Consider the following 22,662-nt stretch of genomic DNA (forward strand, 5'->3'; position numbering starts at 1 on the left):
TTTTTGATGAAAATGTTTATATTATATCATTATCAATTCTATAATGTATCATTCTTACACTGATACCAATTTCTTCTACTTTTACTTCCATTCAATTTGCTGGGTTCTTTTTCAGTTATCTTCAACCATGCAAAAGCAATGGGAATTTATTTACCTCAGATTGCACTGCAATTTCTTTGCTTCTATTAATCTTAACTGTTTCTACCTCTTTTTGACTACATCTTTGCAATAAACCTTTTTATCTGTATACATATTATATAGTATTTTTCATTCTCATTTTTACAGCAGTTATTTGTAGCTTTTATTTTCAGCATATATACATATACACATATACATACACACAAAAACATATATATAATGTATTATATAATTTATTATATATATAATTTAAATATTCCAACTAACATCCAGGTACTCTATAACACAGTTCTTTTCATTTTGTTCCAAGCAACTTCCACATCTGCTTTCCTGCTATTTTCCATTCATTTTGTGGGAGGGGGAGTTTGATCTATTTTCACCAGTTTTCATTCTTATTTATTACAGGTCACTAAATGAACCAGTTAATTTTTCTGTACTCTCTCATATTATTCCTACTAATTTATGTCACCTAATTTGAGAATTCTATTCAAATTTTCTCATATCTGTTTGTTTATCACAATCCACTGGACTATGGACATGCAATTATCAATAACGTATGGAGTCATGTGCACTACAATAACTACAATACACTACAATAATCAGATAAATCTAGTTCGTAAATATGGCATGTATTTTAACCCTTTAACCTTAAATTTAATACATGTATCAATCAAATGAACTCCACAGAATCAAGCCACCTTCATTCAGATCTCCTTCCTCTTTCTTTTAATTTCACAGGTACATTCTATTTTGTTTATTTCATTTATTATATTTATTAATTCATGTCTTTTGCCATATATTCTTAAAGTCCAATAGCCATCTTTTATATTTAATAGTGATTACGAAATGGTACCAGGGATATCTTGGCTATGCACTATAACTCTGGTCAGTTGAGACTATCACATAATGCTTTTTAATAATTCAGAGACACCATAATTACATGTAAACAATATAGATATAAATATCTATATAAATATCTATTATTTATATTATCAATATAGAGAGTAATAATTACCATCCTCAGTTGTAGCTATATCACATGTACAGTACCATTCCCTGCTAATGGTAAGAAATATATCAGTTCATTTCACAAGTTTTAGACAAGATGCCTCAAGGACAATCAAAACCTATTTTTAGCCTAAGCTTGGTCACTCTATCCATGCAAGTTATAATTTCCTGAAAGCCATATATTGTTGCCCTCATGCCACTATCTTAGAAGCACAATTTTGCTTATTTCGAGAGGAAAGTAAATTACAGAAAGATAAAAGAAAAGAATACAAGAGACAAATTTTGAAAAATCACATGCCACCTGGGGTAACCAGTAGCAAATTATGTGAAATTCTGTTACTATTTGAATTATACACTTCTGGACCAGAAGAGGACTAATTTCATATAATTATTTCCCATCTTCACAGTATGTGTCTCCAAGGAATAGAATTATATGGAGAATGAGAAAAATTCTTTGTTATGCTTGTGACACATTTTTGTATTGGATGACAAACATAAACAAAAGTATTTCAGGGGGTGTTTTTTTTAAGGGATAGAAAAGAGATAAAAGCTTTACCTTAGTTGTAAAGAGATAATCCCAGAGCAAATGCTTGTTTTCCAAGAAAAATCTTTGTCTTGAACTTTTTTTTGGTAATAAGCTTTTTATTGTTTTTTTTTGTTTGTTTCTCTACATACATATGTTAATTTTTCAATCAGCGTGTGATCTGGGTTCATAAAATGCTAATACATAATCAAGTCCTACTCTTTGGTTCTCTCCTCTAGCCATTTGTAGAATAAATTCCAGCTTTGGTAATATTCTGTTTCTTCTTTGTTTTTCAGCCTCATAGTCTGTCCATCTCAGCGCATTCCAGTATTTTTTAAATTACTTCTTCCTCTGATGGTATTCGTTCATTCTTCCAACATTGCACGTAGCTTATTCTTGCTGCCTTTGTAATATGTAGAACCAAATATAAATTTTGTTTATTAATCTTTTCTGGTATTGAACCTAATAAAAAAAATTCAGGATTAAATACTACATGTTCTCCTAATATTTTTTCTAACCAAGCATGTATTCTTTTCCAATAGGCCTTTACTTTGTCACATGTCCCCCAAACATGATAGTACGTACCTGAATTATGTTTACATTTCCAACATTTATCTGACACATTTTTAAACATTTTTGCTAATCTTGCTGGTGGCAAGTGCCATCTATAAAACATTTTTATAAATTTTCTTTATACGCACTTGACATTGTCAATTTATAATTTCTCCCATAATTTTTGCCATTTTTCTAATTCTATATTATAACCAAAGTTTTTTGCCCACCTTGTCATTGTCTCTTTAGTTTGTTCACTTTCCATCTCTAAAATTAACAAAAACTTATACATTTTCTTAATTAATTTCTCATCAGAACAATATCTTATCAAATACAGTTTGTTCTTTATAAAATCTGTACAGTTTCACATCTTTTTCATATCTATTTTGTATTTGTAACAATGGCCACCGAGACATATTGATGCCCTGATTTTTCAGCTCTTGTTTCGATTTTAATGTCCCATCAGTATTCAAAATATCTCTATATGCCCAAGTTTTTTTCAAAATCTAACAAATTTGGGTGTGAAAAAGCTTCTGTCATTGATAACCACCCTGGAAGTTTTACATATATTTTTGTTTTAATTTTTTCCCATACTGTTATCAAAGAATTTCTAATACAGTGATTTTGAAAATACTTATGGATTTTGTTTTTCCCGTACCACAAAAAAGTGTGCCACCCCAATTGTAAGTCATGTCCCTCCAAATATAACCACCTTTTATTCCTAAGCATTATCCATTCTTTCACCCATGTTAATACAGATGCTTGATAATACAAAGCCCACTCGGGCAGGCCAAAGCCTCCATTTTCCTTAGCATCTTACAACATTTTCACCTTTATTCTAGCTTTCTTTCCTTGCCATACAAACTTCAAAATTAATGAATTCAACTCTTGTAAGAATTTTTCTCCAAGTTTTATTGGAATTTTTTGAAATAAAAATAAAATCTTAGGCAATATATTCATTTTAACTGTAGTAATTCTTCCTAGTAATGACAATTGTAAATTCTTCCACTTTTCCAAGTCTAGCTTTATTTGTTTCAATAACCTTGTATAACTGTCTTTTTTTATTGCTGAGCATTTGGCTGATAAATATATACCCAAATATTTAACCTTTTTCACTATCTGTACCTCTGTTGCTTCTGACAATTGGCTTTTTTGCTTATCCATAAGATTCTTAACTATTATCTTAGTTTTTTCTTTATTTATTTTTAGTCCCGCTATTTCTCCATATTGTTCTATCTTCCCCCACAATTTTGGGATCATTTCCAAGGGTTCTTCCAAAATAAATCTGCTCCTTACTCTTCCCTTGGCTTAATTTCACTCCTTCATCTAAGATTGACCTATTCCTCACTTCAAAATCTTCTGCTTTCCAAATTGAGTCCAGTCTATATCTTGTATTGTTCTAGTTTATTAAGATGCCTTCTGGCATCAACCATCTGAAATTTATACCTTTGGCAATCAGCTTCGTGATCAAAAAGTGATACTACCTTCGTGTGTCTCTAACTCTTTTGGGTATCTGCTTTAAGACCACAATTTCTTTATTTTTATATTGTATTGGTTCATCTCTAACTTTCTGTAGTACTTCATCTCTTGTTGTCTTCTTTGTAAACCGTACATGTACTTCTCTTGGCAGTTTATTTCTTCTTGCATAGCTTGAATTGAAGCAAAATGTCTCATCTACCTCTAGCTGAATTTCTCCTCCATCTGCCTTCAGAGCCTCCTCCAAGATGTCAATAATCACCTCTGCTATATTTTCTTCTCTATCCTCAGGGATATTTTGAAATCATAAATAATGTTCTGCTTTTTCCATCTCTAAAGTCTTGATTGCATTGTCTAATTTTTCATTTTCTTGTAGTAACATTTCTATCTTTTTATCGTTCTCATCTGTTTTTTCTTCAATTTTGTGTATTTTCTGTTGATTTTTATTATCATTTGATTTTGAGCTTCAAATTTTCCCTTTATATACAAAATTTCTTCATTTAGTTTCTCCAGTTTACTTTGAGTCTTTCTGTTATTTTCTTGTATTTCCAGGTGGTTTTTTTCCAATGTCTCTTGATCTTTTAACATAAGTTCTTAAAGAAATTTTAATGAAGTCTATGTTTCACTTTGAGCAGTGCTTATCTTTTCACATTGCAACATTGCTTCAATAGATCCCTGTGTTGTAGGACTGGATTGTCCTACTGAGAGTGCAGAAGAGGTTTTCTTCATAAGTCTAGTAATATTCAATGAAGTCATTTTACAGCTTACAATCTACAGCCAAAACAACATCTGTTTAGAGTTAGCTAAATTCAATAAAAGTAGCTTTGAATCTCAATCTCACAGCAAGGCACTCTTATCAATTGCAGGTGTCCTTTGTCAAGGTTACTTCAGTCCACAACAATTTTTTCAATTCTCACAGTGTATCAGAAATTTCATTCTTCTTCTGCCACTAGATGTCCTCCTTGCCTTATTTATCAATGTCCAATATTTTTAGCAAAGAATCTTTGCCCCTCTTTTATAATTACTTGCCACTTTTAACTTTAATCCTTCTGGGGGTCTTTACTTTTCAGCCCTTTCCCATCAGGGGCACAACATTTATAATCCTCAAGCAGAAGGAAAGAGAAAATCTTGCTCACCCAGCTTCAGCATGCAGTTGAAGTTCTGCTGATTTATAGTCCTTTTCCTTCCTGCTGGAGACAACTATGACTGCTAGATCTTGGCAGCCTTTTCCTTCGTTTTTCCAGAGGGTCCTACAGTTCGCTCCGATCGGGTGCCCCCTGAAATGAGCTCCTGAAGTATCCCTCCTCCTTCATTGCCCCTCCAGGGCAACTTTCCGACCCTTTAAGGGCGCTAGACGAAGAAAAACCAAGCTGGAAAGCCGAGCACCGGCTTTTCCCAGTTGTCCCGACAGCTGCTAAACAGGAAGTCCTAAAAAAAAAATCTTTGTCTTGAACTTATTTTAAGTTTCTGGAAGACAAATTCTGAATATTGTTGAAATTATTCACATGATTTTAAGCCACTAAATCAAATTCATAAATTCTTATTTTTGCTTGCAATCCCAACATTTTATGTAGTATAAAATTAAATTTTACATTTTGATAAGTACATTTCACTGATTTTAATGGAATATTTGTATGGACATACTAAGACAAAATATGAGGTTCTGTTAGTGTCAGCAATACTTTTAACTAGCCTTTGCTAACCTACTGGGTGAACTGGGTCATACTCCTCTAAGAATTATTTGTCTCTTTTTAATCTTTTCAAAAGTTCATCAAATAATATTTTCAAAAGCTTGCATCATATTGGAAAATTTAATTTAGAGAAAAAACTAAATTAAGAGAGTCTCTCTGTGTTTCTTCTTCTGGAGTGGAGATGTTATTTTCTTTTTAACAAGAGAAGACAAAGCAGATATAGTGAAAGGAACAAGTTAATTTATTAATAGTGAATGAGAATAAATGGAGCAGAAGGTTGTTTTCCCCTGAGAGAGTCAATAGTCTTGCTGACAGTTTCCTGAATTGAAAATAAAATTGCTGAGTACCAGGTACATAATTAGGAAAATAGCATCTTGGGCTCTGGCTAAGACAAGCATGATGATTTAGTTTGGCTCTTGAAAAAGCACCTTTGGAACAACCATGACCTAGAAGACTAAGACTAGGAGCTAGCTAGGACAGTTGTTAGCTGGTTTGGAGCTGGATTGGTTTTGTTCTCCTTTTTTGGGATTATAACATAATTTGTCCGTTGTTTGGAGAGTATAATATTAGTGAATAAGAAGAGAAAACTCTAGCCAACCAATTTTATTTCAGCATTTGTGGGAGGATCAATTCCACTCTGGGAATATCTGCACACTACCTTTTTTGTCTTTTTTTTTTGCAGTTTGTGGTTCCAGTAGCAGCACCCTTTGTAACTCTGCTTCTCTGTTTTCTTTTAACTAAACTCTAACAGCGATGATGCTAATCAACCAGAGTTCTTAGCAGCTTTAGAAAGAGCATTCATAACTATAACATTTCTTGCAGAGACCCCAGAAAGCACCAGACCAACTATCACAGACATGTCAAACACAAGGCCCGGGGGCCGGATCCGGCCCGCGAAGTGGTTTCATGTGGCCCACGGAACCATCTTGGAAACAGGGAACTGCCCCCACTGCCTTGGCTCTGGCCCAGAGACCCTCCTTCTGCCAGAGACCCTCATATCTGTCCCCCTCCTGCCCAGGCCCCCATAGGCACCCTTGATGCATAGGTCATACGCACTCTAGCCATGCCCACCCAGTAGGCCACGCCCACCCTGGCCATACCCACCCAGCCCCTTGAGGGCAACCGCAATGCTGATGTGGCCCTCAATGAAATTGAGTTTGACACCCCTGAACTATCATATCACATATCAGAAGATGAGAACAAAACCAATCTAAAGCAGAGAACAGAGCAGTCCTCAAAAAAAGCCCTCAGAAAGGACCCACCCCAACTTCTAAAGCCTACTTGGCTTTAGCCATATGTAGTAGTAGGCAGAATTTTTGGATAATAGGGAGGAATGGAGAGTTATACTGGCCTATTATAATTCTACCTTTCTGAAAAGGTGCTTTGTGCAGAGTACTTTTAGTGTTCCAGATGGTAGAACTATTCTGGAGAAGTGATGGATTGGCACAGATAGTCCACTGCAGGAGGCTGATGGATCTGCTTTGGGGATGTTCTTTCTATCATCAAGCAATTCTGTCAAATCCTGATTGACCTATAAAATAGAAAATGGGCCGTGCAATAGAAACAACCATCTTTTAATGGTCTTTCCTGCTGAGTACAGTTAATCAAACTGTCTGGTTTTCAAAGAAGCTGTTGGCAAAAAAGTGAAAAGGACTAGAGTGCTGTTAGAAAAAGAAAAAAAAACCACACAAAAACCTCATTTGAAAGACTAGCCTGTGACAGCAATGCCATTGAAGAAATCCTTTGTCTCTGCTGCTACTGTGTCTCAGCAAAGCTGAGCAGTTTAGCAATCTGGGTAGACAAGAAGCCTATTGAATTCTGGTGCATGAGAATAAAGATCACAGAAAAGCCTATTGTAATACATTTCCCCCAGAATTTACTGTTCAAATTACTCATCTCCTTGGTGACTTGAATGTTGTGCTTAATACAGATTGAGTTAAAATCTTCTTGGTCATATAATGGAACTTATTGGCATTGACAGGAATCTTTTAAAGGGGAGACTTTCAGGATGTATGTTCCTTGAGTTATGAAAGTGCATAGATTAGTAATAGAAGAGCTTAGAGGTGACTGAATATTTTTACAAGGCAGTGTTAAAAAAACAGTAATAATATCTTGATAATAAAAAAAAGTTTTGGCTTTAGTATCTCAGATGTTCCATCTTGTCAAATTCAGTATCTCAAATTTCCCATATTATCTAACAACTTTATGAAAACTCTCAGACTCTCCTCCATGATGATTTCTTGCCAATATGTGACTGACACAAAATTATACCATTCTTTTCCAAATACAAACGCAAAGATGCTGAATTATTTTGGAGATAGGGTTGGGATAAATGGGGGAATAAAGAATCTGAAACTTAACTGAAGAGAGAGAGAAGGCACAACTGATAAAAATGGTAACTTATCTGGAAAGAGATCTCTGAAATATTTGGGATATCTTCTGAACTTAATATTACCCTTATAACGAGAGATGATTAAAAGCATACTTTGTCAGACTGATCTAGTTCGCTAACTGCACATCTAGTTATAATGGTTAGAATTTGCTTCATCTTCTATGTAAAAGTTAGATTACTGTGGTACAGAGTATTCTGAGTAACTTCTAGAGTTTAGGTTTTGGTTTATGCAAAACAGACTTAAAATTCATAAAATATGTTAAAACAGATAGTATTTTTTATATTTACCAGCCTTAAGGACCAGTGTAACCCAGTGTAAACCTAAACATAAAGATTAAACATTAGCCTCAATTGTCTCTTATCCTATCCATTTATAAGATGCTCAAAGACTTAGTTCATTTGCTTGAAAATAAATTAGACTGGTAAACATGAAAAAAGGGCTTTGGAGATGTCTTATAACTTCATAGGGTTTTTCCATTCTTTATGTTGATATACTTAGAATAACATTTACTTTATGCTCAAATATTTATAAATATAAAATTAATACTCTTATTAATATTCTTACAATAAAAATCTTTTTATTGTAATATTCTTAAGATGTTTTTATTCTGAGCAATGATCCTCACTCATTATGATACCAAGTATCATCTAAATTATTCAATTTATATTCTACTTTTCCTTTAGAAGTTCAAGCCAAACTTCCTTTCTTTCAAGTCCAGACCCTTACATACACTACAGTCATGAATAGTAGGATATGTTTATCTATCTTTCTATCTCAGTGAAACAAAAGAAATGAAAAGTTTGATATGGGACATTAAGCTGATTCTGGCATTAACCTGCCATTACAAAGGAAGATTAGACATATAGAAGTATAAATGTAAGACCCATATATTTCCTCCTGTTTCTTTTAAAGATCTGCATTTCATTATCTTCGTCAGCACTGTTGATTGCAGCAGCATAAAGCCTAATTGCAGGTCACATCTTACCTACGTAAATGTCTTTTCTCTCTCATTTATCTGCTTTCATTTCATTATGTGCCTAATTAGCTTGCTTGGTCACTACATACTATAATCCTGAGATGCCAGTTTAGTTATTCTGAACTCCTCATACACTCTCCCAGTAGAGATAATTAGAATGATATGAAGTTTTTTGCAATTTCCATTCTCTTGATGCATCATTTTAAATATTTTGAACTTGTTTGGCCTACCATCTATATCTGGTAACTGAGACCCAATGCATTTCAATGGATAAAATACTGAGAAAATACCTTAAAAAGGCATGTGAATCTTAAGAAGTCACAATTTTGCAGGCTCAGTTAATATTCTGTGTAACAGGTAGTTTACTATAACAGAATAAGTAAGGAATACAGCTTTCTACTGTAGGCAGAGATGCATATCTATACCCACATACCCCCAAACCCAGCTTCTACCTCTTGGTGACAATGGGTTTCTTATAAAGTACAGTCTCATTTTTAGACACTCAATCCAAATGAAAATTTGAAGTTAATCTAATAGGTAGATGACACTATCAGAAAAAGCCCCATCTTTGTCTTCACTGATCAGTTGCTTTTAAATAAATGTTCTTTCTCGTCTGAAGCAAACTAAGCTCTGATAGCACTAATCTTGTATGTTCTTATTGCTTAAAGCAGTCTTTCCACATTTTTAACAGACATATTAGCTTTGATTTTAAGGCAGGTTATTGTATTTTCATAATGTGAAAAACACAATAAAAAGAAAAGTTGTCATTTGTATCCTGCAAGCATATTTACTTCATTCCATTTATTTCTTTTCATTTTGGTCAACAGCTGAAGATCTTAGTGTTAAAGATATGAAAAGCAGCAATGAATCTCATTAAGAGTTTTAAGTCTAGTCCAAACCCCAAAAAAATCCCCCCTGTGAAAATAAAATAAATCTAGAACATGAAGTTGTAGCTGTTCTGCTTAAAGAAAATTAATATAGTAAATCTAATTGTTCAGATCTAGAAATCAGCCTAAAACCTTTTCAGAATATTGCCTTTAACTTTCTCTAGGGGAAAGATACTGAAAATATTTTTTTAGTTCTTAGTTGTTTTCTTTAATCTAATTTATGTGGTTAATGGCAGTGATTTATAAAATTGCTTTTATAATCTATTGACATAAACACACACACACCTTTATAAAACCTTTCTTTGCCCTTCCCAGGCATCCTCCTAAAATCTGCAGAAGCCTAAGGAGTTACAAGGCCTCTCACAGCTCTTACAATACCTTTAAGTGGCCCCTCTTTTTTATTTTTATCCCCAAAACCCACCCACCCCAAACCACCCCCCTTCCCTTCCCCCCCCCGCTTCCCAGAGGGTTATACAGGGTTATAGATATAATAATATAATATAATATAATAATCATATTCTAACTAAAAAATATCCATAATATAAAATTAATCAAATTCATAATGTGCTTTAACTCCCCTTTAACATAGATACATACAAAGTACTAACACTAAAATTAATAACAATATCCCTCTAAAATCTACTCATAAGCTAAGTGGAACTTTTTAGTCCCATATTTATTCTGAATATAATCTATCCATCTCCTCCAAACTGAAATATATCTTTCTTGTGAATAATCCTTCAAATAAGCAGAAATCTTAGACATTTCTGCAAGATTCGATACTTTAAACACCCATTCTTCTATGGTAGGCAAACTATCCTTCTTCCAGTATTGTCCCACCAGTAAACCGTGCTGCTGTTATCAAATTCAACATCAAATTGGTTTCTTTAACATCACAATCTACAACAATGCCCAATAAAAACAATTGCGGAGAGAACTTTTATCTTTCTCTTAAAAATCTTTTGAATGTTCCACCAAATTTTAACCCAAAAAGCTTTTATATTTCTGCAAGTCCACCACATATGAAAATAGGTGGCTTCTAAACTACCACATCTCCAGCATTTAGACTGTAAGTTAGGATACATGTTAGACAACTTTTTGGGATCCAGATGCCATCTATAAAACATTTTATAAAAATTTTCTCTTAAATTTTGAGCCTGAGTAAATTTAACATTTCTAACCCAAGAAGTGGCCCCTTTTTGACAGCTTTCCACTAAAATATATTAACCCAATGAAGCAACACCAACAATTATTATACAGCTAATATCCAGAGGTTCTTGTGGAGCTATGAACTAGAGTACTGGTAGTAGTACTAGAGGAATACAAGAAATGTTTTTGTATTCTGTGTCCAGAACTAACTCTGTATTCTAACCTAATTTACAGAAAGCATAGGGTTTTATGGTTGCAGATAAAGGAAAATATTAGTAACTCGGGGTTGAAATGAGGTGTCCTTGATGATCTCTGAGCTTTTGTTTTCTTGCACTGATGATGTTACCTAATTTGGATAATGAAACTTCTGCAAGAAAACAGCCAAGCTCAGAAAGCACCAAACCCCCCTCATTTTATTTTGTTTTGCATAAAGTTTTTTTTTAAATTTCATCTATTGCATCCTAACTTTACGTTACTTTACACAGGTCTACCAAGGAGAAATTGCTCCTCTTAAAGAGAACATGAACAATGTTAATGGCTTAGCTCATCAGTTTACCTCATCTGAGATTCCACTTTCTCCGTACATGCTCAACAGGCTAGAAGACCTGAATGGAAGATGGAAAATCCTGCAGGTAATAATGTACACCTTAAGAACAATCAATACTGTTTGGATATTTTTATCTATTCTTATTTTCCATCAAGCAAAGCAAGAAACAAATAGATCCTAATTACTTTCTGTCAGAACTGAGATTACTTATTTTATGAGTAATAGGGTAATAGTTATATCCATGCTATACAAATGCATGAATTGTTTTATTTTTTAAGAACACAAAATGTAATATATTTCTAAAGTACAGTGTTAACAATACTTTCAAATGATGGTTAAAAAACTCTACTTTGGCAAATATTACTTAAAATTATTAATGATTAAGGTAGATTGTTGGTGACTAGCACCATAGTTCAAATTACTACCCTCTTGGTCAAAATAGTATTTTTGCGTTTGCATAATTCCACTGAGATATAATAACTTTTTAATTGCCAATTAATATAATCAGAACCAGAAATAGGCAGTTATTGTTTCAATAGGAGGGAGGGCCTATTTGTTGTTCTCTGAGTCCAGAAAGTTCAGTGACCATTATCTCCCTCTTAGGCAAAATAGTGATTACTCTGAAGACTTTAGTTACACTACTAAATTTGACATCATTGACAATTTTATGTAGTATTCTAGTTGTGGGATATCTGTGTACACTTCTGTAATTGTTTTTCTGAAGGCTAATTAAATCTTTGAGGATAATATAATTTGTCTGCAGCTTTACTCCTGCTTGTATGTGAGTTGAGAATTCTGGAGGAAGCATGGAAAGTTGGAAGGAAAAAAGCATAGAAAATTGGTTCTATATGGAAAATAACTCACTTAAGAGATTGAATAGAAAAATAGGCTTTTTTCCAAAATTGCAAACTAAGAAGGCTCAGCAACTTAGAAAGATGCTTAATGCAATGTGAACTATTAATGACATTTTTTTTTAGAAAAAGCTAACATCACAGCACTATTTTTCCCTAATTTCTTGAAAGTAAAAATGCCTTATATTTTCGATTTCCTCTCCAAGTTCTTTCGGAGGAATTTTTTCCCCAGGCTTTTCTGTTGTAATTATTTGTGTCTGGGCTGTTGAAATGATTTAAATCTCTAGTTTCTAATTAAATATTTGTTTGTTATAATTCTATGTTGCTATAAGGAAAGATTATGAATTGAAGTTTACCTTTATGTAGTTCTTTGTCCTTATAATCCAGTAAATTAATCAGTGGGTCTTTCTGTTCCTCATTCTGAATTGATTTATGGATATAAATTATAATAAACACTGACTGGTTTACTGATTTGTGTACATCATACACACTATTTTATGACTTTTTAAAAATTGTCCTGAATTACTGTAACTGTATTTTTGTATACTCAAATGGTATAATATATGATGTTTTCTTGCTCATTCTATTAATAGTAATTATATTTAATTATATAACAGGAATTATATCTAGTGCCAGTCTCTTTGGTAATGTGATAGTCTAACATCTAAATTAAAAGGTTTTGTTTGTTTGTTTTTTTAAAGAAAAGTACAGAGTTTGGAACTGGGCAGCATAGTTTTGAGTTCTTTTGGCTTTCTCTGAGGTCAGTTTCAATTAGTGTTGATTCAGTAGCTAAATTATAAATAGTTATTAAACTCTCCCCCCTAGTTAAATTTATTTCATGATATATGTATTAAAGACATTTGCTATATCTCCATTTAGTTTAATCTGGCTTTTAGAACCTCCTTTATTTATTATCACTAACTCTGATATTATTAAAGTAATTACAGTGGAATACTATGTCATAAGATTCTACGGTATGAATCTGATCTGTTCTGTGACATAATAGCAAGAGATTATTAATCTCAATTTGTTAATATATGAATTGCTTCTTCCATGGCCTAGTTCTGCCAAGGCTGGAAGAGAGGTGTGTAATTAAAAAGCTAGATGAGCACTGCTTACAATTTGTGCTACAGAACCAGGTAGCCTTGGTGGAGCAGTGGGCTAATGCCTCCTTAAGTAACACCAGCTGCCTGCAATTAGTGCAGGTTCGCATCCCACCAGGCTCAAGGTTTACTCAGCCTTCCATCCTTCCAAGGTAGGTAAAATGAGGACCCAGATTGTTGGGGGCAATTTAATTTAATTTAATTTAATTTAATAACATTTATATACCGCCCTTCTCCCTGAGGACTCAGGGCGGTTCACAGGGCAGAATAAAATAACCAATACAAACATTAAAAACAGATTAAACAATTGCCCTAGTTAAAACAATATAAATACAACGCTAAAAACCCCCAGAAAAATTAAAAAAACAAAAGATAAAACAACCCCAACACTCCCCCTCAGGCTAGGCCGGCTTGTACAAACAAAAATGTCTTGAGATCGCGGCGAAAGGAGCGAAGATCGGGCGCCATCCGGAGCTCTACCGGTAGCTGATTCCACAGCTCCGGAGCGCCCACAGAGAAGGATCTCCCCCTGGGGGCCACCAATCGACATTCTCTGATCGGTGGCACCCTGAGGAGGCCCTCTCTGTGGGAACGCACAGGGCGCAGGGAGCTTGATGCCGGCAGCAGATGTTCCCTGAGGTACTCCGGCCCCATGCCATGGAGTGCTTTGAATACCGTTACCAGTACCTTGAATCTCACCCGGAAGACAACTGGCAACCAATGCAGCTCACGGAGCAGAGGTGTAACGTGGGAGTATCGGGAGACTCCCAACACCACTCTCGCGGCTGCATTCTGTACCAGTTGGAGCTTCCGAGTGGTCCTCAAGGGCAGCCCCATGTAGAGAGCGTTGCAGTAGTCCAGACGAGAGGACACGAGCGCATGAGTGACCGTGCACAGATCATCCCGGCTAAGATAGGGCCGCAACTGACGCACCAGGCGAACCTGTGCAAAGGCCCCCCTAGTCACGGCTCCTATATGATCTTCCAAGGTGAGCCGTGAATCTAGGAGGACCCCCAAGTTGCGAGCCCTATCTACGGGGGGTAATAATTCACCCCCCATAGTTAGAGGTGGAATGTCCGAATAAACCCGGGATGAAGATATGCAAAGCCACTCAGTCTTGTCGGGGTTGAGCTGGAGTCTGTTCCTCCCCATCCAGACCCGAACCGCCTCCAGGCAACGGGACATCACGTCGAGGGCATCACTGGGGTGGTTTGGGGTCGAAAAGAAAAGTTGGGTATCATCAGCGTACTGATGATACCCAACTCCAAAGCCACGAATGATCTCACCCAGCGGCTTCATGTAGATGTTGAACAGGAGAGGCGAGAGGACCGACCCCTGAGGAACTCCACAAATGAGAGACCTCGCGGTCGACCTCTGCCCCCCTGCCAACACCGACTGCGAACGTCCCAAGAGATAGGAGGAGAACCACCGTAAAACCGTGCCTCCCACTCCCAATCCCCTGAGACGCCGCAGCAAGATACCATGGTCGATGGTATCGAAAGCCGCCGAGAGGTCTAATAGGACTAGGACAGAGGAATGCCCCCTGTCCCGAGCCCTCCAGAGATCATTCACCAGCGCGACCAATGCCGTCTCCGTGCTGTGCCCGGGCCTGAAACCCGATTGGTACGGGTCTAGATAATCCGCTTCATCCAGGACCAGAGGGAGCTGATGCGCCACCACACTCTCAACAACCTTCGCAAGAAAGCGAAGGTTGGAGACAGGACGAAAGTTATTCAATACAGCCGGGTCCAGGGCAGGCTTCTTGAGGAGAGGCCTCACCACCGCCTCCTTCAAGACGGCGGGGAAGATACCCTCACTCAAAGAAGCCGATATAACTGCCTGGAACCAGCTGCGTGTCCTCTCCCGGGCTGCATAAACCAGCCAGGAAGGGCACGGGTCCAATAAACATGTGGTGGTGCTCAGCCTCCCCATGATCCTGTCCACTTCCTCCGGAGTCACAGAATCAAACTCCTCCCAGATGATATCGACAAGACCACCCGTGTCCTGATCGTCAGACTCTGCCCAGTCAGAGTCCAGACCGGTCCGAATCCGAGCGATTTTGTCCGACAGATGTTGGTTAAACTCCTCGGCACGGCCCTGCAAGGGATCCTCCCTCACCTCCTGATTTAGGAGGGAGCGAGTCACCCTAAACAGGGCGGCCGGGCGATTATCTGCGGACGCGATAAGGGTGGCGAAGTGGTTAGATCAAGCTGACTTTGTAATAATGTTGCTGGGGTGTGTGTGAAAGCCTTAATAAGCAGGCATATACATAGAATGAAGGCTACTGCTAAGCTTGTAAGCCACCCTGAGTCTTTGGAGAAGGGCGGGATATAAATGGAATTAAAAATAAAAAAATAAAAAATCCCCAGTTTCCAGGCTGCAACAATCCAACAACGAATCTGATCTGAAATAGGCCTCTCTTGTACAAGCCCCGCTGAAGCCCTCAAGCAAGAAATAGTACAAAAAGCAATGATTCACTCAGTACTGACATTGGAAGCATATTCTTTTACAAGGAAGGATGCTATTAGCATTATTAGTATAACTCTGTCTCCTATCGACACCCCAAACAACTAAGGAAAATAGAGCATTACTGATGACTGCTTATTGCAGATTTGTTTATGGCTACCTTTTATTTCAAATTTGTTTTAAGATACACCCGTCACTCTGTAGAACCTGTCACACTTGTCACAATATATAACCAATCTCCCAAAGTTTGGGCAATGGAAATTTATAACTTTACTATAATAATTCAGGAGGATTTAGTGCCATCAGAGAATATTGAGCTGATGTAATGAAGAAATCTCAAGGAAAAGGCTAATACTTCATGGTATTTATGAAGAAACCAGTAAGGAATTCTTACTTATTGTCCCGTAAATGCAAATTCAAATTGAAAGTATTCTCTACATGAAGGAAAGATAATGGATTATTTGAATACTTTACCTTTAGTCTGTCTACAATCATTCAAGTTATTATCAGCACAAGCCAAGTGACTTATCAGACAAATCAACAAATTTGGCAAATCAATAAATTTATTTCATTCACTTAAATCTAAGGGGTACAACTATCATTCTACAGTACTCCATTTATGGCCCTAAGAGTTCTTAGAGTACTCATCTCTCCCACAATGGTATGTTTTTAAAAACTGCCTTCAGGCTTACTGAGCTTAAGACAGCCATTGAATGCATTTTTTTAAAAAAAAATCATTTCCCAAGATAGGACTAGGTGGGTTTTTTTGGTTTTGTTTCGTTTTTCTTAAAGCACCAATATTTTTATTTAACCTTTTTCAATGAAAAAAAAATATGTTTGAAAATTCAACCCACCTATTCTGGTGTTATTTTCACTATTCCCTTACAAATTTCAGTAGGACAGAAAATAATGTTGAATGTATGTGATTAATATAGTCTTCCTGTCACTGAACATTCATAGAGCACTTCTTGGCTGCATTGCACATAATTCTTTTTGATTCCTTTCATCAGTAGGAATCCTACACAACAGCCAACAACCTTAATTCTTAGAGGAAAAACAATGACTTACTCACAAAGAAACGTCTATATGAACATAAGTCCATATAATATATTTTATTAGGCAAGCTAGTCAAGTATAAAATGTTATTTTAAAGATGGCATCCTTGATATCTGTCTCTCTACTGGAAATTTCATACAGCTAACTGTTGCCATCATGTGAAATGAACTTGTTTGTAAGAAGCAAATAATAATTATATATATATATTATATATTATACAATTATATAATATAATTATATATAGAAGGTGGTTCTGAGAGATTTATAATGTTAAAAGTATAAAACAATATGACATTATAGTAGTATAATATTCAGGCTTATACAGTATAACAATTCATAATTAGCAGTATCCCTTTTTGGTCAAGATTTGAAGCACTGTAGTGATGATATCTTCTCATTAAGATACTGTAGGGCTGTATTATTGATGGTTTTTTTTGCATAATCACATAATAAATAAATATAAAACATAGACATCTCTTCCCTCTTTCCAACTGAATTGCCACAGCCTTCATCATTGGGTCATCCATTTAATAATTTTGGGAAGAGTAGTCTGCTTACGCCTCTGATAACTACCAGAGTTTTACAAGAAGGAAGAAACACAGAAGTGTGGAGTTTTTAAAAAATCCTGATTAGTACAGGTAGTCCTCAACTTACAACTATAATTGCATTCACAATGTTCCTGTTATTAAGTAGGTCATCATGTGACCACATTTGATTTTATGACTTTTTTCAGTGGTTATTAAGCAAATGCCACAGTTGTTAAGCAAACCAATTTTTTGCTATGGGTGTTTTTTATCAGAAACTGAAAGTAAATGCCATTTTCCTACAAAAATGTTGTAAATCAGGATCACATGAGATGGGACCCTGCAAATAGCCATAAATGTGGGCCAATTGCCAAGCACCTAAAATGTGATCATGTGACTGTAAAGAAGGGGTTGTCTGTTAGAAATTTAAATCTAGGTCATATGGGAAAATCTCTCATAACTTCAAATGGTTGCTAAGCAATCGATCATAAGTCATGGACTATCAATACAATGGATGAATAAAGAATGACAAAGAATTCTGAGTAGACATAAATATGATAAACACATAGTAAAATCTATGTGACCTAAAAAAAACCCAAACATTATAAACAGAGACTGGAATATTAGGAGGAATAATGTGTTTAAAATGTTTTAAAGCACATCCAAAATATGCATGAGATGATATGATAGCAGAATTGATCACAAAACTGTGTCCCATAACCATTAGACCTAAGGGCTACCAGCCACAAGCAGCAGAGGAAAACAAAGTTTTTAGAGATCCTTAAATCTAAAAAATACTCCAATAGGAACGAATAAAATAAAATAAAATAAAAAGTAGCAAAATGTAGCTATGGTCTTCCCAGTTGCAATGTATGGCAGTGAAAGCTGGACCATAAGAAAGGCTGAGTGCCAAAGAATTGAAGCCTTTGAACTATGGTGCTGGAGAAGACTCCTGCGAGTTCCTTCGACTGCAAGGCGATCAAACCAGTCAGTCCTAGAGGAGATCAACCCTGACTGCTCTTTAGAAGGCCAGATCCTGAAGCTAAAACTCAAATACTTTGGCCACCTAATGAGAAGGAAGGACTCACTGGAGAAGAGCCTAATGCTGGGAAAGATTGAGGGCAATAGAAGAAGGGGACGACAGAGAATGAGGTGGCTGGATGGAGTCACTGAGGCAGTAGGCGTGAGCCTAGATGGACTCCAGAAGATGGTAGAGGACAGGAAGGCCTGGAGGAACATTGTCCATAGGGTCGCGATGGGTCGGACATGACTTCGCAACTAACAACAACAAAGCATCCCTTGAGATCCTAAGGCAAATGACTATAGAAGAACAGAGGCACAGAGGCAACTAACAGATTCAGCAGGGAATTAATCTGGATCATTTCCATATACAAAGCAAAGTCCACAAGAACTGTACCAATTGCACTCGCAACAAATCACCAGCAGTGCCATAGATATAGTTTTGTAAGGAGAACCTGAAGTCCATGCATGCAGAAAAACTCATGTTCATAAGAAAATGAGCAGCCTCTAACACCAGTTTTTCTAATTTTTCCATTGGCCAACGAGGAATAGGTGGTGTAGGTGAATCTGTAATTAGAAAGTGTTTTAGAGATGTTTTGTGCTGCCAGACCTTGGAAGGAGGCTATATCATTTGATTTGTCTTTTTTTAAGTGGAAATAACCTCACTCACAGTTGCCAAGATTTCTGTGCTGCAGATTGTGCTGTGTTAATTGCTAGAAATCAGTAGTTCTTTGTATCTCTTTGCTCTACTTGGCGGTATTTTTCCCCCACTCTGATCTGCTATGACATGATTTAAGCTAGCATTGCTAATCAGGTGAGACTAGTTAACCTACAACAAGCTCAGAGCTGTTTAGGATTAACACTCATCGTCTTCTGCTCAACTGCTGAGTGCATGTTTGCACAATATGTTTACCCCTATTCATGAAAGACTGTTATATAAACAGGGCTCTCGGTATCATGATACATGATAATTATAACATGTGATTTGGTTTAGCATTTTGTGTGAATTCAGTCCTTACAATTTCTAAACCATGGTTTATGTTTCAGCATATAGTGTGGTTTATTCAATAAATGACATTAAATATGTAATGGCTTTATATAACAGACCAGGCAATCTAGGTTAAAATCTCTACTTAACTATGAAAATGGAACAAAGCAGGTTAAAATCATCAAAGCAATATATATGTGTCTATGCTATAGCTAACATGTACTGGGACAAGTTACTACGGCCACAATATGCTAACATCTCCCTCTCCATTATATTTCTTTTGTTTTATCTAGATGGTTATCTCACTATATAATAATCCTAAATATCAAGGTATAGTGTCCTATATTGTGGTCATCCACAACAGAGGCTTAAAACATCAGTTTATTTTCTCATAAGATTTATGCATGTGTATACATGTATAACATAATTCTTTAATGTGAGAAGGAAGGGATGCTAGAAAACATGGTACTGACCATAGATTGATTGGAGAAATTGTAATTGACTTGATTTGCTTGATTTTATTGGTGGCAAGAATCTAAGGAGTTGATTGACATGAAGAAATAACTTCCCCCCCAATGAATACAATCAATAGAACACTTTTTGGGTAAACTTATCAATACACAAAATCTATTATTACCAAGGAGAACTTTTCAGTTCTAGAAAACAGACTTCTATATAGGCAGTCCTCAACTTACAACCATTTGTTCAGTGACCCCTCAAAGTTATAGCAGCCCTGAAAAAAGTGGCTTATGACTTAGGATCATTGCAGCATCCCCACAATCACATGATCCAAATTTGGGCACTTGACAACTGGCTCATATTTATGACAATTGCAGTTTCCCAGGGTGATGTGACCACTTTTTGCCACCTTCTGACAGGCAAAGTCAATGGAGAAGCCAGATTCACTTAACCACTGTGCTGCTAGGTTAACACTCCAGTGATTCACTTAACAACTGTGACAAGAAAGGTTATAGGTTCACCGCCCTGAGGTTCACCGCCCTGAGTCCTTCGAGAGAAGGGCGGTATAAAAATTAAATTAATAAAATAATAAATTAATAAATAAAATGGGGCTAAACTCACTTAACAACTGTCTTGCTTAGCAGTGGAAATTTTGAGCTCAATTGTTGCCCTAAGTTGAGGACTACCTGTACATTAGATTCCCTTTCCTCTAAATTTTAAAAGCAGATTTATCTGTTGAAATGTATTTTATTTATACTATGAGAAACATGTTGAAATAAGTAAAGTTCATATTTAAACTTCCAAAACTTTTATTTTCCTATCTCCCTCCAGGATTTTTACTGTTGCTGTTAATTATGATTAAGAAAAAGTCAGTACTGTACCAACAGTGCCATTTCCTTACTTCAAATCTTCGGGGCATAATTTATGATAAGCAGAGTGCTGACCCCCATGATGGAGTGATTTTTGGTAGTGAAAGTTACCTGAATTATAACTAATTTTACACTGTCATTCCCTTCAGGTCAAATTAAGTAAGAAATCAATCAGCAACCAAGCAAATTTTGAACAGCACAGAGAGCAGAAGTTCTACTTGTAATTTTTGCAAGGAAAATTAACAAATAGTGCATTGTATAGCTTTTATAATAAGCTATTAAGAAAGTGATCAGAGAACAAATTTCTTTTCCACCTGTTGCTACCAATTGTGATATCCACAATTTACAACACATCAACTGAGCTTCAGTACTTACCGTATTTCCATCTGGAAGTGGTCAGAGGTAGCAGATGAGCAAATCATGAGTGTCTTGTTATGACTTTATTAGGGAACAGCAGGCAAAGCATGAAATGACTAAACTAGTGTTTCTAAACCTTAGCAACTTTCAGAAGTGTGAACTTCAACTTCCAGAATTTCCTAGCCACTGGGCTGAAGAATTCTTAGAGTCAAAGTCTTAAACATCCCAAGGATGAGAAACACTGAGCTTTTTTATGGGGGGAAAAAACCTATTTACCATTTGTTTTGCTTTAAGTACAAAGTCATTTTTATAATAGAATATAGCAACTATAATATAAAATAAGACCGTTAGAGATACAGTATTTTATTCAAAACAATATTTATTAAAGTATTAAATCAAAACCTGTAATTTTGTCGTATTTTTATCTTATTTTTAAGTAGTGCTAGCCACCAGAATTATGAATTTGAGGTAGGCAGTCATAAAAATTTAATAATACTTGTGAAACCTCTGAAAGAATATTGTGAAGTAAGAAACTTATGATCTAAAATATAGCATTTTGAATGCTTACATATGCTGCATAAATATATTTTATCTTATGTTACCAGCCTAGATTTTCCAATTTTTTTTTCCAAATTTTCCACTTTTTTTTTTTGGCTAAATTACTTCATGTTTTTTTCAGACCTTATTTCCTGCAGTTTCTACCTACATTTTACTGGTGATTTATCTCTGGGCATTTTTCTGGTCTAACAGTGAACACAAGTCTCTCTTATATACTTTTTGCAAGAAATGTTTCTAATATATGGATTTTTATAAGAATATGGCTGTTCAAATTGGTTATATCAGTTTTTTTATTCTTTGTCTAGAGACTATAGATAGCTGTGCAAAATATAACAAGGTTATCCTGTGGCAGAGGAAAGGGAAACCTGGGTGCATTGATTTAAGGTTCCATATTGTTTTTGCTGTGTCTCTGTTACTAACCATGATAGATTGTTTCATTGGTCTTCATAATGATTCAAAACCTCTGTAACAAAGAATAAATAAAGGAGCCATTTCTTTTCTCTGCTATCAATTCCAAGGGTTGTCAGAACCTGTCATGATTGTTTAATATTTGACTTCATCTCCAACTAAGTATTGTTAGCAACTTATATGAGGTTTTGTTCCTTTCTACCTCTTGTGCCAGTTTCTCTATAGAGGCAGCAGTTTTGAGAAATAATAGATTCTATTTTCTGGAAAGAAATGAAGAAATATCTCATTTGAGCCAAATATGCTTTGGAAATTTGGGAGTACAGGTAGTCCATAATTTGCAACCTTGGAATGTCAATCAGCAATCATTCCTAATTACAAGATTCCAGTCCCAACTGCAGTCATAGGTCAAGGACTACTTGTAATTCTATGTATTCAGATTCAAAACAACAAACCAGCATAGAAAATGCTTCATTGGCATGGTATATTATCGAAGAAAGAAATGAAAGGAAGGGTTTCAAGGGATAAGAGAAAGAGTCCAGAGAATAACATTTACTTTCATTATACTTATTAAAGTGTAGCTCCTCCCCAAAAATGTGGAACTGGATAGCAGGTAAAAGAGAATTATTTTCATTTCAGTGTTCACTGACTTTGGACTGGTCCAGC

General features: G+C 35.8%; 1 protein-coding gene across 9 annotated transcripts in view; it reads left to right on the forward strand.

Annotated features, from left to right (window-relative positions):
* The window catches only part of DMD (dystrophin), a 906,062-nt gene that overhangs the window by 734,152 nt on the left and 149,248 nt on the right, over window positions 1-22,662 (forward strand). For all 9 annotated transcript variants that reach the window (XR_014492555.1, XM_083362891.1, XM_083362889.1 and 6 more), the window contains one exon: window positions 11,279-11,425. Coding sequence is in view for 8 of the 9 variants with exons in the window: in XM_083362891.1 (XP_083219017.1) it covers window positions 11,279-11,425 (147 nt within the window). In the remaining variant the exon portion in view is untranslated. The remainder of the gene's footprint in view (window positions 1-11,278; window positions 11,426-22,662) is intronic.

The sequence above is a fragment of the Vipera ursinii genome (genome assembly GCF_947247035.1).
Source record: "Vipera ursinii genome assembly, chromosome: 4".
In the NCBI taxonomy this organism is placed as follows: Eukaryota; Metazoa; Chordata; class Lepidosauria; order Squamata; family Viperidae; genus Vipera; species Vipera ursinii.